The sequence below is a fragment of the Mustela lutreola genome, chromosome X, assembly GCF_030435805.1.
Source record: "Mustela lutreola isolate mMusLut2 chromosome X, mMusLut2.pri, whole genome shotgun sequence".
Lineage (NCBI taxonomy): Eukaryota > Metazoa > Chordata > Mammalia > Carnivora > Mustelidae > Mustela > Mustela lutreola.
In genome coordinates this window covers 47,283,667-47,303,612 of record NC_081308.1, presented here as the reverse complement: position 1 = coordinate 47,303,612, position 19,946 = coordinate 47,283,667, and the positions used below count along the sequence as shown (strand labels likewise).

Sequence of the window (19,946 nt, the reverse complement as noted above, 5' to 3'; positions counted from 1 at the left end):
TGAAGGCAGTTGCTTAACCAACTGAGCCACCCAGGCACCCCATTGTCCAGCACTTCTCATTGATAACTGCTGGGGATGGAGGAAGCTATAAGAAGTAGAACTTCACTTTCCTAATTTTTGTCATTGCAAAATTCACTTAAGTTAGGTAATCACTATAGTCCTGTCAGTAAACCCTAGAGAGTTGATGACAAAGGGATGGAGTGAATTTCTGGTATTTGGGTTATTTTACTGCTGAGGTAGAGGAAAGAGATATCTTCAGTCTGGTCAGATAGCAAACTGTGCTTATATTTTGTGTCTGTCTCCCCAATAAACTGAAATTTTTTTGCACAGAGGTCTGTATACTATTTACCTCTAATTCCTTGCACCTAGGACAGTGTTTGATACAAATAGTTGCTTATTACATATTTGTTGAATAAATTAATAAGAATATCTGTAGATATCTCTATCAGCCTGCCCTCAGTGGCAGAAGGATTCTTTGTTGATATTTATCATTCTTGTTGCTGCATCAGGACTTCCAAACTGATAATGAACTTCTGTTGGGTGGGCAACTAATATCTGCTCTTATTTGTCCATTTTATTTTTCCATTTAGCGATGGACTGGGGTTACATAAGAGACAGGAAGTGAATCACGAGTTTAGATGGTTTTGATCATTTTATTCAAATAACGTGGAAAATCACTTATTCTGATATTTATCTATTGCTAAGGTCAGTATTTCTTACCTTCTCTAGTGTGATGTGTTAGTGCTAGTGAATTAATACTTCTGGTGGTTAAGATGGATTTCTTTTCATTTGACATTGTGGTCTAATCAGACATCCATTTAAATGGTTTCATTTTCAGCTGCTGGAAAGAAATATTAAATCTTAGCATTTATTTTTTAAAAATATTTTATTTATTTATTTGACAGAGAGAGATCACAAGTAGGCAGAGAGGCAGACAGAGAGAGGAAGGGAAGCAGGCTCCCTGCTGAGCAGAGAGCCTGACAGGGGGCTCGATCCTGACCTGAGCCAAAGGCAGAGGCTTTAACCCACTGAGCCACCCAGGTGCCTCTAAACCTTAGCATTTTATATACAGTTGCATCCTTACTGAGTATAATGTTTGAATATCACTTTGATTCTTTACCACAATATTTGTATTCCTTTTCCTTTTTAAAAAAATATTTTCCCAATTACTTTAATTACATGAGTAATATGCCACTATATACTTTTGGTAAAAATTATAAACAATGCAGAGAAGCCTCATTTGACCCACCCATGTCCTTGTCCCTTCTATCGTCAGCTTGGTGTATGTCCTTCCAGATTTTTTTCAATGTAGTTACATATATAGATATGTATGCTTAGACCATACATAGCATTGTGTTTCAGTTTGATTTTTGTCTTTATGCAGAAAAGATCATCCTACTGCATGTGTTACTTTGTACTTTTTTTTTACTTAATTACATGTCTTGGAAATACAACTGTGTTATTACATATGGGTATGTTGGATTTTATTTTATTTAATTGCCCTATAGTATTCATTATTAAGACTGTACTGAGGCTTATTTAGCTATTCCTCCTACCGATGGACATTTTGGCTATTTCCAGTTTTTCACTACTAATGTTACAATGAACAAGGTAGATCATGCTAGAGGAGACACTAGGGCAGAATTACTAGACCATAGTTCTATACATTTTTTTTACATTAATACATATTGTCAAATTGCTTTTCCAAAGGACTATACCAATTTAAATTCTCATCCACCAGTTGCACAATCTGTCAATATTTGGTAACATCAGATTTTTTGATAGGTTGATGCGTAAAAAATAACATATTGTTTAATTTACATTTCCTTGATTCCTAGAAATTATGAGCATGTCTTCAGATGTTTATTTTTGACTTTTTATTATGAAGTGATTTTAGACTCACATAGAGCTTGCCAGAATAGTGCAGAGAATTTCGGTGTACCCTTCATTCAGCTTTGCCCAATATTAACATCTTATTTAATCATAGTGCAATCATCAAAACCAGAAAATTGACAGTGTGTGATACTATTACTTAAACTAAAAACCTTGATTGGATTTTACCAGTTATCACGTGTACTCACTGATTTTGTGTGTATCTATAGTTCTGTGAATTTATGTCATGTATAGATTTACATAGCCATCACCTAAATCAGGATGCAGAACTTTTCCGTTACTCAAAAAAACTCCCTCGAGCTATCCATTAATAGTCACACCCTCTTCCACCTCTAACCCCTGGCAGTCAATATTCTGTTCCCCTTCATGATCATTTTGTCCTTTGGAAAGTAATGTATCAATGGAACTGTCCATGTATAACCTTTTGAAATGGACTTGAGATCCATTCAACTTGTTACATGTATCACTAGTTGCTTATGTTTTATTGTTGTATAGTATTTCCTTGGATATGGCTATACCATAGTCTGTTTACTTTTTCATTTGTGGGATGCCTGGGTGGCTCAGTTGGTTAAGCGACTTCCTTCTACTCAGGTCATGATCCTGGAGTCCTAGGATAGAGTCTCACATCCGGCTCTCTGCTCAGCAGGGAGTCTACTTCTCCCTCTGACCCTCCCCTTCTCATGCTCTCTCTCTCTCTCAAATAAATAAATAAAATCTTTTAAAAAAATTTCTTCTTTTTATTGAAGTATATAAGGCGTATATGCATTAAAATACCCTAATCTTAAATACATTATTTAATGAATTTTTACTATTATATTCCTCCATTAAATGCAAACAAAGATAGAGAACATTTTTAGTCCCCTGGAAGGCTTACTGAGATCAACCCACATTTTTGTACATATAGGTAGTTCATTTTATTTTTTGGTGTGAATTGTTCTATTCTAGAATATGCCACGGTTCAGTGATCAGTGTTCCTATTGATGTACATTAAGATTGGTTCTGTTTTTTATTCTTATGAATAAAGCTGCTTTTAATGTTCCTGTATGTTTTATTGATGGACACATACACTCATTTCTCTTGTGTGTATATATTAGAAGTGGTATTGCTGGGGCGCCTAGGTGGCTTAGTTGGTTAAGTGTCTGCCTTCAGCTCAGGTCATGATCCCAGGATCCTGAGATCGAGCCCCACATCAGGCTCCCTGCTCAGCAGGAAGCCTGCTTCTCCCTATCCCACTCCCGCTGCTCGTGTTTCCTCTCTCACTGTCTCTCTATCTGTTAGATAAATAAATAAAATCTTAAAAAAAAAGAAGTGGGATTGCTGGGTCACAGGGAAAAGGTTTATTTAACTATACTAAGTAATGTTACACAATTTTCCAAGTATTGTGTCAAAATTCATTCCTACCAGCAATATATTATGAGTATTCTAGTTATTTTACATCCTTTCAACACTTAGCATTACCTGTATTTTAAATTTTAGCCATTCTGCTGGAAACAACGTAGTATATATTGTGGTTTTAACTTGCATTTTTCTGATAAGTAACAATGTTGTGCATCTTTTCAGGTAATTCTTAGAGACTCAGATATCTTTTTTTTTCTTTAAAGATTTTATTTATTTATTTGACAGAGTGAGAGAGAGAGATCACAAGTAGGCAGAGAGGGGAAAGCGGGTTCCCCGCTGAGCAGAGAGCCAGATGTAGGCCTTGATCCCAGGCCCTTGAGATCATACCTGAGCCAAAGGCAGAGACTTAACCCACTGAGCCACCCAGGTGCCCAAGATTCAAATATCTTCTTTTGTGAGGTGCCTCATCAAGGTTTTTGGGGGGTGGTTGTTTGTCTTTTTCTTTAGTCTGATTTAATCTCAAATATTTCTTCAGCCTTTCTTTGTTTTGCTTGACAGTTTTGAAAAGCACAGGCCAATTTTTTGTAGATTATCCCTCAGTTTGTATTTGTTTGAAGTTTTCTCATGATTTGATTCAAATAATGGATTTTTGTCAGGAATACCATGTAAGTGACATGCTGTTCTGCTCAGGGCATCATATTAAGAGGCCTGCCAGGTTGTCCCAATATTGGTGATACCAACTTTTATTACTTGGTTCAAGTAGGGCCTGCAAGTCTTCTCTACTATTAAGTTGTCATTTTTTCCTTTATAATTTTTGAGTTATTTGCAGGGAGCTGTTTGACATTATGTAAATATCCCTTGCATCATCAAAACTTTCACCCACTAATGTTAAGTATCTGTTGATGATATTCTAATTTCATCATGCCTCTTTATATTTATTAGTTGGCTCTTCTCCTTTATTTATTTTGAGTGTGGACTCATATAGCCTTATATTACTAAATAGGTTGTGATATAATATTATCATAATTTATTTGATGGTTGAAGTACCCCAGGTTTGGCTAATCAGCACAGTACTCAATGGCCTGAAACCTTGCTAGGATCTGGACTTCCCTGCCTAACTCTTTGACATCATGTAGATTTTCTTTGACTTCTGTTGTCCTTTTGTGTGATGATTAAATCCTTCCACTGGTCTGCAGTTTAAGGACAAGGAGATATATGCTGTGTATTATTAGGCATTGATCTGCTGTGGTTCTGTAGTAAGATGTGGTTTACTTTTACCCCCATAATGTGTTCTCCAAAGCTTGTAATAATCAAATATATTAAGACTGCCATCTTCAATATGTATGGCTACCAAAATTTTTCCTTTCTGCATGCTTGCTGATTTGACTTTACTTGCAGGGACTCTACCTCCCAGAATGCCAAATGGCTCAGTTAGTTCTCTCCTTTTTATTTCCAATATGAATTCTCATTCCTTCCATTAAAAAACAAACAAACAACAACAACAAAAAAAAAACAGGGTTGTTTGCGCTCTCCAAATAGCTGTAGAAAGCCTGGAGGGCTGGGACGTCTGGGTGGCTCAGTCGGTTAAGTGGTGGCTGAAGTCCCACATTAGGCTCCCTGCTTCTCCCTCTGCCTCCCCTCCCCCTGCTTGCTAAGTCTCTCTCTCTCTCTCTCTGTCTCACACACACAAATAAATAAAATCTTTAAAAAAAAAAGAAAATCTGAGGGGTTTGAAGTGTCGGGGGCGTGGGAGGTTGGGGTACCAGGTGGTGGGTATTATAGAGGGCACGGATTGCATGGAGCACTGGATGTGGTGAAAAAATAATGAATACTGTTTTTCTGAAAATAAATAAATTAATTAAAAAATAAAGAACAACAAAAAAATAAAGAACATTAAAAAAAAAAAAGAAAAGCTTGGAAGGCTGCAGGAAGAGCAGTGTCTGATCAATTTGATGATCAGTACAGACCCTTGATAACTCAACCAGGGACAGATAATAGGGGGGAAGTATGAGGTATAAGTTGACTTTCAGTTAGGTCCCTTTCATAGGGTGCTCCCTAGGGAGGCCCTGGAGTAAAGCCCAGGTAGTTTTATTTCTTTTATACAGTTCTACCTGCCCTATAATTAATGAATCTTCCTCCTAGTTTCTGTCACTCGTGCCTGTCAATATTTTGTGTGCCGATGTGTTTACATCTTTTTTTCCTTGCCTGTTTAATAGCTTGGGTGTCTTTATGTGAGTTTATCCATGGAACTGTTCTATGGATCAGTTATTTCTTAGGGTAAATTTCATTATTCAAAATCTTGGCTTGGCCAGGAATTGGGCTTAGATAAGCCGTGACTTTATAGATGAACGATTCTTTAAAAAAAAAAGATTTTATTTATTTATTTGACACAGATTGAGAGAGAGCACAAGTAGGCAGAGAGGTAGACAGAAGGAGGGGGGAAAGCAGGCTCCCTGCTGAGCAGAGAGCCTGATGCGGGGCTTGATCCCAGGACCCTAAGATCATGACTTGAGCTGAAGGCAGAGGCTTAACTCACTGAGCCACCCAGGTGCCCCACAGGGTTCTTTATAAAAATATGGAAGTGGACATATACACATTGGTAATTTTTTAAAATTAAATTAACAATGATTTCACTGTTAAACAGGTATATGCATCATATATGTAATTTTTAAAAAATTTATTAACATATAATGTATTATTTTTTTCAGGGTTACAGGTCTGTGATTCATCAGTCTTACACAATTCACAGCACTCACCATAGCACATACCCTCCCCAATGTCCATTGCCACCCTATCTGCACCCCCAGCAATCCTCAGTTTGTTTCCTGAGATTAAGAGTTTCTTATTGTTTGTCTCCCTTTCCAGTCCCATCTTGTTTCCTTTTTTCCCTCCCTTCCCCTACTCCCATCCTGCCTCTCAAATTCCTCATATCAGAGAAATCATATGATAATTGTCTTTCTCTGATCGACTTATTTCGCTTAGCAAAATACTCTCTAGTTTCATCCACATCATTGCAGATGGCAAGATTTTGGGGGGTTTTGATGGCTGCATAGTATTCCTGTGTGTGTGTGTGTGTGTGTGTGTGTGTGTGTATCTTACATGTTCTTTATCCATTCATCTGTTGTACATCATATGTATAGTCTTGAGCAGATTGTATCTTTAATTAGACCTGAGTTTGAACAATGTCTCTTTGAATTATTTACTCTACGATTTGAGGAAAGTTATTTAATTTATTTTAGCTCTGACTCTTTTCATTTGCCAAATGACACTTTAAAATGCCTGTCTTGGATTTGCACCTTACTTTGAAATGTAAAACATAAGATGGATTGATGGATATACATGTGATAAACAATTATAATAAAGTGCTGTAGACTGTGAGTGATGGATATATAGGTTTCCACTAAACAGATATTCAACTTTCGGAAAATTTTCATTGTATCAGAGAAAATGTCTGTCTTGTAGGCTCATTAGAATTAGATGAGGTATATGTAAGAAATGCCTGGCATGTAATAAGTGCTTAATGAATAGCGGTTGTTAAAAAAAAGCACGTCATAGGAAAGACATGGTTTGTAGTGTTGAGAATACAGTGAGGCAGTTTATGGAATGTTTAAAGGTTTCTCTTCTTGTTTTTTTGTTTCCTTTCTCTTTCTTCCCTCTTCTCCTTCCCTGGAGATTATAAACTGCATCCAGGGCTGAGAATCACTGGTGGGAGGAGGGCAAGTAATGATAAAGTAAGTAAAGGAGAAAGAGGGTTAGGAACCAACAAAACTAACAGAAAGCCTCTGTGGTGTGCACACATGGTCTTTGGTCCTCAATACTCTTTGGAATCATTTGTCTATTCATTGATTTCCATTTACTGACTCAGTTTTCGTTTCCATCGCTTACAACTTTGGCTTGCTCATTTGTAAAATGAAGATAACAATACCTACTGCTCAGAGTTGTCATAAGAGTGGAATTTAGTTAAATAATGTATATGAAGTGCTTAGCACTTAATAAATGCTTAATAGTGATTGGTGTATTGCTGTAATAAAAATAAAAATAATAACATGAGAATATTATAATAATGAAAAACTATTATTGAGCATCTATTCCTATTTCAGGTGTTTGTTAGGCACTGGGAATATTGTGATAAATTTTACAGATCTAATCTCTTCCCTTGAATAGCTCACAGCATCATGGGTGAGAAAGGTCTAGAAACTATAAGAGAATGGTTTAGGTATCAAATGGAGAGGAGAGGATGGTATGGCCCATGGAATCCAAGCCTAATTTTGCTTCTCATTTTTGGCCTTATCCTCATTCTGCATGTGTGCAGAGGTACTTCAGTATTATTGAACTTTGCTAGAAAGTTATCAAGGTCTCAGACATCCAGATTATCAAGGTCTCATTAGGAAAGGGGATTGGTGCCTGTCTTTCATTTGGATTTTAAGGTGGGGGTAGTTGAGAAACAAGCACAAGGAATCATTTTTTCGCCTTCCCTTTCCCCCTCCAACCTAGTTAGCCCATACTGAAGTTTTTTCCTGGACAAATTAGATTAGCTTCTAATTGCAGGTTAGATAATTAGCTTTTTAACATAATCACTGTTTAAACGCTGAAAGCAAGTATTTTGGCAGTGAGATTTCTTTTTTTCATACATACAAGATTCAATAAGATGTATCCAGCCTAACAAATGGTTGTATTAAAGAAATTTTAAAAGAATTATATTGAGTCCCAGCAGGATAGAACAGTGATGTGGTGTCCTGATACATAAATCTGGAGGCAAATCCTATGGATTAAGTAAGGAGAAACAAGACATAGTTACTGTAACAATAATCTGGAATGATATTTTATAACAACTTATAATTAATGCTACTTTGTGTCCTTAGAATCATGGCTAATAGTTGGTTTATCTTTTTTATATGATAGCTTCTAATCAAGTTCTCTCATAATATTTTGAGGAGTTTCAAAACTATTATTTATAAATAAATGCTAGGCTATTTTTTTAGATGTCTTTCAGATTTAATGAACTGCTCCCTTTATACTTTTGTTTAAAGTGACTATAATGTTGTGTATTGAAATAAAGGGGACCTGCCTTGTGATTACCAGATTTGAGAAAGTTGGATTTATTTTTTTCTTAATTACTAATGCAAGATGATTACAGATAAGCTTATTAATACCTTATTATGTATTCTTCCAGACCATTTTATATGCTTATATATATATGTAATTTTAATGTAACCATAGTATACATATTCTTTTATAATCCTTTTTCATTTATAGTGTTATCTTATATGTTTTAACAAATTTTAATGGGCTACATAATACCAATTACTATGGATATAGCATTATTTATTTAATGGAACAAGTAAGGGAAACAAGTGTCTAATTTTTTTTGCACTTTGTGATTATAATCTATGTTATGAGGAACATTCTTAAAGCTAAATCTTTTTATATACTCTTATTTCCTTTGTATACACTCTTAATTATATCCTTGGGTAAATTTCTAGAAATGTCATTGATAGATATTTTTAAGACTTGATGCATTCACTGATTGTCAAGTTACCCTTTGAAAAGGTGTAGCCAGTTTACAGTCCCACCAGTGGTTTATGAAAATCCCTCTTTTCCTCTACACTTAGTATTTGATATCCTTTCAAAGTTTTTTAAATTAGAAAATGTATGTAGTAACATTGTAAAGAGTAGGAAAATAGGGAAAATCACCCAGAATGCTATTTCCTTAACATAGCAGTGATTATAATATTTGTTATAGTATTTTAGGCTTTTAACACATGCGTAAGTGGTATGTATACTTTTGTTTTCTACTTTTTTCATTCACTGGTAAGTAGTTTCCCCTGCCTTTACTTGGCCTTCAAAATTCCAGTGTTCAATGGCCACATGGTAGTGCAATACATATTTGTATTTACCTAACTCATCCCCTATTCGTGCCAGTTTTTATTTTGTGTAATGCCACAATTAAAAACACAGATATATACCATTTAGTCAGTATTTACTATGAAACAAACTTTATATTATGTACTTTTTTCTCCCTTTGTATTATTTCCTGGCTTTATGTCCAGGAATGGTAATATTGGATCATGAGCATTTTTATGGCACAGTCCTTCTTATGTCACTGTTTTCTTTCCTATTTCTTACTATCTTAAAACATTTATTAAAAGCCTAAAATGTGCCAGACATTGTGTTAAGAGGCACTGAGAATACAAAGATAAATCAGAGTCCTTGGAGTCAGACATTAAACATACATGATAAAGAGGGACATGATAAAAGGCAATCCCAGATGATGGTGCATCAGTTTCTTGGTTAATCATTCTTTCCGTCCATCCTCCATCCATTCATCTATCCATTTACGCATTTATACCCACTTGATATCCCTCTGGAGCATGAGAGAGCTAGTTGTAGACAGCATGATGCCCATTCATTCCTAAATATTTCAGTTTAAGAATAAGGATCTTTTTAAACCACAGTACAATGACCAAATTCAAGGAATTTAATATGAATATCATACTATTATTTAAACTGTTGTCCACATTCAAATTTCATCAGTTGCCCAAATGATGTTCTTTATGGCAGTTTTTCTTCTTTGATTCAGGATCTAACTGAAGATCATGCACTGCCTTTAGTTGTGTTGTCTCTTTAGTTTCCTTTAATCAATCATTCTTTGTCTTTAACCTTTTTGAAGAATAGAGGTCAGTTATTTTGGTTTTTTTTTTCAAGATTTATTTATTTATGAGAAAACGAGCTGGGGGAGGGGCAGAGGGAGAAGCTGACTCCCGGCTGAGCAGGGAGCCAGATGCAGAGCTTGATCTCAGGACCCTGGGATCATGACCTGAACCAAAGGCAGATGCTTGACCAACTGAGCCACCCAGGTGCTCCAAGGTTGATTATTTTATAGACTATCATTCAGTTTGGAATACGTGGGTGGCTCAGTTGGTTAAGTGTCTGCCTCTTGATCTCAGCTCAGGTCTTGATCTCAGGGTTTTGAGGTCAAGCCCAGCATGGACCCTACTTAAAAAAAAAAAAAAAGAATGTCCTTCAATTTGAGTCTGTTTGAAGTCTGCTTTTGCTCCAATTCAGATTATGCATTTTTGTTAGGAATACCATGTAAGCGATGAGGTGTTCTTTGCACATCATATTAGGAGGCATTTGATGTCAGTTTGTCCCACTAATGCTGAGGTTAAATTTAATTCTTTGGTTAAGAGGGAGGCTGCTGTGTATAGTTTTTTTTTTTTTTTTTACCATAAAGTGACCTTATTTTTGCTTTTGTAATTAATAAGTAATCTGTGGAGAGATATTTTGAAATTACATAAATTTTACCCTCTGATTTTATCACCCATTGATGATTTTCTGATTTCATCATTCTCTATATTTATTAGTTGGCTTTGTGCTGTAAAAACTTTATTTGTTTGTATCAGTATGAACTCATGTATTCTTATTTTATTGGGTGGGTTATATTCTGTTACTATCATTATTTATCTTGATGCCCAATGTCCCATATTGGGGCAGTAGGAACCCCTTCAAGCTGACTCCTCTATATTTTTGATATGTTCCCATCCTTCTTTGAGCAGTTCTTTACTTTTTGGCATAACAAGATGATCCAGCTTCATCTTGTGCTTTCTTTGCTCCAGTGTTGGAATAAGTCATTTCTCCAGGAAACCTTCATCCCTTATAGTTTGGAAAACAAGATAAGAGCTAAGGTATATGTTGTTGTTTTTTAAAGAGTACCCAAAGTGATTTTCCTGGTTTGTCTGGAGCCTATTGTATTAGAGGCTTATTGTATATAGGAGTTCTGTCCATAGAATGGGCAGGATTGAGGAGGAGCTGAAATAGTCCAGGAAGATGAAAGAATATAAGTAGAGTCACACTATGTGGAAAAGCCCAGCTCACTCAGAGGAGCTACATTTCAGTGTGGCTTCAAGTAGAGGAGTTTGAGAATGAGGCAGGGACCAGTTCATTGAGGACTTTGCCATCCAATGGAACTTAACCTTAGAGATGAGGAACCATCATAGAGGGTTTAAACTGGGCAGGGAAGAGATAAAATTTTGATAGATTTGCATTTTAAGGACACTGTGCTATCACCAGTGGCAATATGTAGGATGGATTAGATAAATGTTTAAAATTGTTTTCCAGCATAGTTGGCATTTCCCTTCTTAGAGGTCCAGTATTGCAACTGCTGATACTAATGTGTCAGAGGGATAGTTGTCAGTAGTTTAGTCTAAAGAGAGCAAGAAAAAGCCAGAGCACACAAGTTAAAGCATGAGTCATTTATCTGTTTGTTGAAATGGCAGCAACTCTCCCTTTTAGTACTGCTTTTACAATCAAGACTGGAAGATGAATGTCAATGTTTTCCATTGAAAAAAACACAAACAAAAGATATAAAATATTGATGAATATGAATATTGCTACATTTTATTTTTCTTTATCTTTGGTAGTAACAGCTAACATTCAGTAATGTAGACATTCTACCTAGTTTGTTATGGTAACCAAAATATGAAATGTAACAACCATGTTTTTTGAAATAATAGCAGATTGCATTTTTAGCTTGAAGTTTGTTGTTATAACAAGTTTTATTTCTGTACTATTTACAGCCTGTATCCCAGGCAGTTGGAATTGAACAAGCAACTCTTCTAAAACCCGATTTAGTTAGAAGGTGAGTATCTTCAAATTCATACCATCAAAACAAAGAGAGTGTTTTGAAGTATTTGCACTCAATGGGTGCTTAGTGAATCTTGATTAGAGAAGCATCTGTTTTCTTGTATTTGTGTGTATGTTCAATAAGATACTAGGTATTATTTTTACTTTTTAATGTTAATAATCATATAGGATGTTAAATTATTGACTGTTTTCTTGTTTTCATTATTATAATACTCTATTCTTAAGAAAAGAAGGTGTTAAAAAAGGAAACAAGGAATAGTGTAATTTAGAATAAAAGTCCTGCTAATCTAAAGAAATAGGTATATCCAGGTATATAATTGTGTTATTATCGGGTCATTGGAAATTAATATTTTTCTCTGTGTTGTTCAGATTGGATAATTTTTATTGTTCTCCAAGTTCATTGGTTCTTTCTCCTATTCATTCTGCTATTGTGCCCATTTGATGAGTTTATCTCTATGATTATACTTTTTTCCAGTTTTATTGAGAAATAGTGGACATACATCACTGTATAAGTTTAAGACATACATCTTGATGGTTTAATTTACATATACATTGTGAAATGATAACCACAATAGATTCAACTAACATCCATTTTCTCATCTAGATATAATAACAAAAAGAGACAAAAGTAAAAAATCTCTCCTTGTGGTGAGAACTCACAGGATTTCCTTTCTTAACGACTTTCGTGTATTTCATATAGCAGTGTTAACTATAGTCATCGTGTTATGTATTACATTCCTAGTACTTATTTATCTTATAACTGGAAGTTTGTACCTTTTGACCATCTTTCAGTTTTCCCACTCCCCACCCTCTGCCTCTGGTAACCACAAGTCTGATCTCTTTTTCTGTGAATTTGTGTTTTTTTTTTTTTATTTCTGTATTTCTTAGATTCCACTTAAGAGATTGTACAGTATTTGTCTTTCTGTCTGACTTACTTCACTTAGCATAATGCCTTCAAAGTCCATTAATAAATCTGCAAATGGTAGGTTTTCCCCTTCTTATGCCTAAATAATAGTCGTGTGTGTGTGTGTGTACATGTGCACACACCACAATTTCTTTATCCTTTCATCCATCAGTGGACAGACAGGTTGTTTCCATGTTCCATGTCTTGGCTATTATAAAGAATGCTGCTATGAAAACAGGTGTGCAGATATCTTTTTGAGTTAGTGTTTTTGTTTTCTGGGGATATATTCTTAGAAATCAAATTGCTGAATCATGTGGTTTCTAGTTCTAATTTTTTGATGATCCTCCATACTGTTTTCCAGAGTGGCTACACCAATTTATAGTCCCGCTCACTACACAGTCATTCTCTTTTCTCCACATCTTTGCCAGCATTTGTTATCTTGTCTTTTTGGTAATGGCCGTTGTAATAGGTGTGAGGCAGTATTTCTAGAGCTCAGTTTGCCAGTTCCCATTCTTGAGACAGAGGTACCTGGGTGGCTCAGCTGGTTAAGTGTCTGCCTTTGGCTCAGGTCATGATCTCAGGGTCCTGGGATCAAGCCCTGTGTCAGACTCCCTGCTCATTGAGAAGTCTGCTTCTCCTTCTCCCTCTGCCCCTTTCCCCAGCTTGTGTACACACGTGCTCTCTCATGCTCTTTCACCCTCATACTCTCTTTCTCTCTCAAATAAATAAACAAAATTTTTAAAAATGTAAAAAATTCCTGAGACAAAATGGAAACACAACATACCAGAACTTTGGGATGCAGCAGAAATATTTCTAGAAGGGACATTCACAGTAATAAATGTCTACATTAAGAAGTAGGAGAGATCCCAAATAAGGAACTTAACTCTGTGCATTAAAGAATTAGAAAAAGAACAAACTAAGCCCAAAGTTAGCAGAAGAAATAATGATTAGAGTAGAAACAAGTGAAATAGAGAACAGAAAAACAACAGGACATTAACCAAACTAAGAGTTGGTTCTTTGAACAGATAAACAAAATTGACAGACCCTTAGCTAGACTAAGCTAAAACAAAAGATTAAGGACCAAAGCAACAAAATTATAAATGCAAAGGGAGGAATTACAGCTGATAACACAGATATTCAAAGGATCAAAAGAAGCTATGATGAACAATTAAATGCCAACGAACTATACAACCTAGAAATGGATAGATGCTTAGAAACATACAATTTACCAAGACTGAATCAGGAAGAATAGAAAATCTGAATAGACCAATTACTTATAAGAAGATTGAATCAGTGATCAAAACGTTCCCAACAAGTAAAAGCCCAGGACCAGATGGCTTCACAGGTGATTTTTACCAAATACTTAAGGAATAATTAACATCAATCCTTCACAAACTCACAGAAGTGAAGAGGAGGGAACCTTCCCAAACTCATTTTATCAGATCAGCGTTATACTGATACCAAAACCAGAAAAGGATATTACTAGAAAAGAAAATGATAGGCCTATTCCCTGATAAATATAGATGCACAAAAACCTCAATAATATACTAGCAAACTGAATTCAACAGCAAATTAAAAGGATCATACACTATAATCAAGTAGTATTTATCCCTGCGATACAAGGATGGTTCAACATATGCAAATTAATCAATGATTTGATTGAAAGAAATGACTCATGATCATATTAATAGAATGAAATAAAAGAATCAAATGGTCATCTCAGTAGACGCAAAAAGTACATTTGACATAATTAAACATTCATGGTGAAAACTCTTAAGAAATTAGACACAGAAGGCACATACCTCAATATAATAAAGGCTATGTATGGTAAATCCATATCTAACCTCTAACTCAATGGTGAAATGTTGAAAGCTTTTTCTTGAATATCAAGAACAGAACAATGGTACCCACTCTTGCCACTCTTATTCAACATAAGATTAAAAATCTTAGTGCAATGAGGGATGGAAAGAGATAAAAGGTATCAATCCCATTTACAGTAGTATCCCAAACAACAAAAATACTTAAGGGATAAATTTAACTAAAGAAGGGAAAGATTTCTACTCTGAAAACTACAAAATATGGGTGAAAGAAATCAAAGAAAACACAAATAAATGAGTAGGTATTCTGTGTTCGTGGCTTAGAAGAATTAATGTTAAAATGTCAGTACTACTGAAAGCCATCGATAGATTCAATGCAATCCCCATCAAGATTCCAGTGCCATTTATCACAGAGCTAGAAGTACTCCTAAAATGTATATAGAACCACAAAAGTAGCCAAGTAACCAAAGAAATCCTGAGAAAGAAAAACAAAACCGGAGACATCATACTTCCTGATTTCAAGCTATACTATAAAGTTATAGTTACCAAAACAGTATCATACTGGCATAACAACAAATAGACCAGTGGAGGACAATTAAGAGCCCAGATATAAACCCAAGCATATACAAGTCAACTAATATTTCACAAGGGAGCCAAGAATACTTAAAAGACAGTCTTTTCGGGGCACCTGGGTGGCTCAGTGGGTTAAGCCGCTGCCTTCGGCTCAGGTCATGATCTCAGGGTTCTGGGATCGAGTCCCGCATCGGGCTCTCTGCTCAACGGGGAGCCTGCTTCCTCTTCTCTCTCTCTCTCTGCCTGCCTCTCTGCCTACTTGTGATCTCTCTCTGTCAAATAAATAAATAAAATCTTTAAAAAAAAAAAGACAGTCTTTTCAATAAATGGTGTTGGGGTAATTGGATATTCACATGTAGAAGAATGAAATTGGATCCATATCTTACACCACTCACAAAAGTTAACTTGAAATGGATTAAGACTTAAATGTAAGACCTGAAACCGTGAAACTCCTAGAAGAAAACACAGGAATAAAGCTCCTAGACATGGGTCTTGGTAACGATTTCTTGGTTATGACACCTAAAACACAGGCAACAGAATAGAAAATTAACAAGTAGGACTACACCAAACTACAAGCCCTCTGCACAACAAAAGAAACCATTAGCAAAGTGAAAAGAAGACCAATGGAATGGGAAAATATTTGCAAACTATGTATCTGATAACAGGTTAATAACCAAAATATATAATGAGCTCCTATAACTCAATAACAAGAAGACAAATACCCCAATTAACAAATGGGCAAAGGACCCAAATAGACATTTCTCCGAACAAGATATACAAAAGGTCAACAGGTATGTAAAAAGATGTTCAATGTCACTAGTCATTAGGGTAATGCACATAAAACAACAATGATATCTTACTAGTGAGTGTACACTCCCAACTTGATTCTGCAGATGAGCAAAACCACTCATTGGGATTACTACTTGGACACTACAGGTATGAATTTGTCTGCTACGGAACCATCTGTTGTCCTGTTGCAAACCCTCCCCTCCTTCCCTGTCATACTCATATTCCCAGTGGTTGAGCCCTGCAGATTCTCCTGCGATGCCTGTAGTGTGAGATCAAAATAGGGGCTCCCACAAAGCTACCCACAATGCTGAGTGAGGGCTAGTTGTCCCTCTGCCAGGTTCTCTTTTCCAACTGGAGGTATTAGAGGCTCAGGTACTATGCTGGCCTGGGGTAGGAGCAGTGTGGCCAATGTATAGCCACTTCTCTTACGCCTCTTTTTTTTTTTAGAGGGGGGAAGGAGAAAGAGAAAGAATGAGCATGAACAGGTGGAAGGGGCAAAGGGAGAGGGAGAGAAAATCTTAAGCAGGCTCCATGCCCAGCATGGAGCTCGACTCAGGCCTAGATCTCATGATCTGGGCTGAAATTAGTAGTCAGATGCAACTGACTGGGCCACCCAGGTGCCCCTTCTCTTACCCTTCTAATCCAGTCTGACTTGGTCTCTACGGTGCAAAGGGGGTGGCTTCTGTCAGTTCTAGGAATGTTCTAGGAATCTTTCAGTGGTGTCTTATTCTCAAATAGTTATTAGTTGTTCTTGTGAGCAAAGGCAGAAACAACCTATGTTGCCATCTTGGTGATGTCACTTCCTGTGATTGTGCTTTATTTTTGTAATTTTCCTTAATTCTCTCTTAATATCTCTATTTTTCTATGAGATTTTCTGTTTTCACATTTGCTTCAAGAATATTTGTAATTGCTCATTGAAGTATTTTAATGAAGGCTGCTTTAAAATCCTTATCAAGTGGTGCCTGGGTGACTCAGTGGGTTAAAGCCCCTGCCTTCAGCTCAGGTCATGGTCCCAGGGTCCTGGGATTGAGTCCCGCATTGAGCTCTCTGCTCCACAGGGAGCCTGCTTCCTCCCCTCTCTCTCTGCCTGCCTCTCTGCCTACTTGTGATCTCTCTCTCTGTCAAATAAATAAATAAAATCTTTTAAAAAAAATAAATAAGAAATAAAATCCTTACCAATAGGGATGCCTGGGTGGCAAGTCAGTTAAGCATCTGCCTTTGGCTCAGGTCATGATCCCAGGGTCCTGGGATTGAGTCCAGCACTGGGGCTCCTTGCTCAGTGGGGAGCCGGCTTTTCCCTCTATCTGCCGCTCCCCTGCTTGTTCATTCTCTCTCGCTCTCTGATAAATAAATAAATAAAATCTTTAACAAAATAAAATCCTTGTCAGATAAATCCAGTATCTGATTCATCCTGGTGTTGGCATCTCTTGATTGTTTTTTTGTATTCAAATTGTTATTTTCCTGGCTTTTGGTATGATAAGGAATTTTCATTTGTCTTCTGGATATTTGGGATATTATTTTGGGAGACTCTGGATCATATTTAAATACTGTATTTTAGTGGACAGTTACCCTATTTAGATGCATAGGTTCTGATCTACTTTTGTGGGCTGTGCTTCTAATGACAATTTAGTTTTCAGAGTCCTTGTAGTATTAGTACTAGTAGTACTAGCTCACCTTGCTTGGTTCACCTGACACCACTGGGCCCCTTTGCTGCTGCCCCAGGCCAGAACTCCAGGCCACATGCTACTGGTGGAGCTCCCTCTAATCTTACTAGGGGAGGGAAGGGCCACCTGAACTATCTTCTGCTGGGTTGGGGGTCAGGAGACCACTGGTCTTGCTGCCTTTGGCTTTGAGCTGAGAGTCAGGAGACACTGAGCCTGGACTATCTTGTCACTGGGTGGGTAATTGGGAGATGCCAAACTGCTTTGTTTGTCTTTGAGTCCTGGGAGTCCCTAGCCAATCCACTTTCATATTTTCATCCTTCAGTATCTAGCTGTGATTGTCTACTCTATTTAATTTCCACACTATTTAGTTGGACTTAAGAGGTAAGAATAATAGAGCCAGTTGAATTTCTGCCATCTTGTCCCAGACCCTCAACTGGTGTTTTAAGATTACTTTGAAATGCAAATGAAATAGCCCCATTGACTAGAATTATGTCTCTTTTATCCTTTGAAGGTGTTGTTACTATTTTTTTTGTATATTAAAAAACTAAGAGCAGTATTAATGTATCTCCTTCCACCACTTGTTTTTTTTAAAGATTTATTTATTTGAGAAAGAGGGGAAAAAGTGAATGGGGGGAGGGGCAGAGGGAGAGGGAGAAAGAACCTTCAAGCAGTCTCCCCACTGAGTGTGGAGCCCTACGTGGGGCTTGAACCCAGGACCCTGAAATCATGACCTGAGCTGAAACCAAGAGTCAGACACTTAACTGACTGAGCCACCCAGGGGCCCCCTTCTACCACATGTATTTATATAATTTTTTTAACAGGAACATAGGAAATATTTTAGAAGTTATTTTTATATCTTCTTTAATATCTTTATATAAATATTTCAGGGGTAGTTTCCAGGAGAAAGGAATTTACCTAAAAATTAATTTAAAAGATATGTGTTTGGTGCTAACAGATCTTTTCATTTAATTTTTAAATGTGTTTATTGGAAATTTTGTATTTATTGAAATATCTTCAAACTTAAGGAAAAATGTCCTGACACAGATAAACTGAAAGATAGCTGCCATTTCATAATCATACTGATATGAACCTGCAAGATATAACTAGTTAAAATTAATCACATTGAACCATTTTAATATATTTCATTTTTAAATTTTTTTTACCAGAATTATAGTTTATTTTATTTTGTTATTTATTTTATTGAAGTATAACTGACATAAAAATTTATATTAGTTTAAAATATACAACATAATAATTTGATATTTGACTATATTGTAAAATGATCACCACAGTAAGTGTAGTAAACATCTATCACCATACATAGTTACAGAATTTTTTTCTTATGAACTTTTAAGATCTAATCTCTTAGCAACTTTGAAATATACAATATAGTATTATTAACTGTAGTCACCATGATGTACATGACATCTCAAGAAATACTTATTTTATAACAGGAAGTTTATATCTTTGACTGCCTTCACTCATTTTGTTCAACACATTTCCTACCTCTGGCAACCTGTGGCAACAATTAATTAATCATTAATCTGTTCTCTGTATATAGAAGTCTGTTTTTTTAATTCTACATATTATATTTTTCTTTCTGTTTCTGACTTATTTCCCTTAACATGAAATATAAAGAGGAAAATAACAAAGGGTCTGTTCATGCTATGGAAAATAGCAGGACTCCATTCTTTTTTATGGCTGAATACTATTCCTCACTGTGTGTGTAAACATGAATATAACACATTTCCCTTTTTCCTTTAAGTATAGTGTTTTATTTTTTATTTTTTTTAACATTCAGTGTTTTATTAGTTTTAGGTGTATGATATAGTGATTCAACAATTCCAAATAATTCCCAGTGCTTGGTATGAGAAGTGCACACCTTAACCCCCATTCCATTTTTTTTTTAAAGATTTTATTTATTTATTTGACAGAGATCACAAGCAGGCAGAGAGGCAGGCAGAGAGAGAGGGGAGGAAGCAGGCTCCCTGCGGAGCAGAGAGCCTGATGCGGGGCTCGATCCCAGGACCCCAGGACCATGACCTGAGCGGAAGGCAGAGGCTTTAACCCACTGAGCCATCCAGGCGCCCCACCCCCATTCCACTTTTAACCCATTCTTCCCCACCTCCCTTTTGTGACACTTTGGTCTCTATAATGATGAGTCCATTTCTTCATTTGTCTGCCTCTCCTCTGTATTTTTGTCCCTTTGCTTATTGATTTTGTTTCTTAAATTGCAAATATAAGGGAAACTATATATATTTGTCTTTCTCTGTCTTCACTTAGCATTATACTCTCCACCTCTATCCATATAATTTCCATTCTTTT

General features: G+C 36.2%; 1 protein-coding gene across 7 annotated transcripts in view; it reads left to right on the top strand.

The window, feature by feature from the left end:
• WNK3 (WNK lysine deficient protein kinase 3) overlaps positions 1 to 19,946 on the top strand; it is a 157,418-nt gene that overhangs the window by 82,191 nt on the left and 55,281 nt on the right. For 6 of the 7 annotated variants that reach the window (XM_059156945.1, XM_059156946.1, XM_059156944.1 and 3 more), the window contains exons 11-12: positions 10,848 to 10,916; positions 11,808 to 11,869. In XM_059156945.1, coding sequence (XP_059012928.1) covers positions 10,848 to 10,916; positions 11,808 to 11,869 — 131 coding nt within the window. The remainder of the gene's footprint in view (positions 1 to 10,847; positions 10,917 to 11,807; positions 11,870 to 19,946) is intronic. The other variant, XM_059156947.1, reaches the window with a different exon arrangement.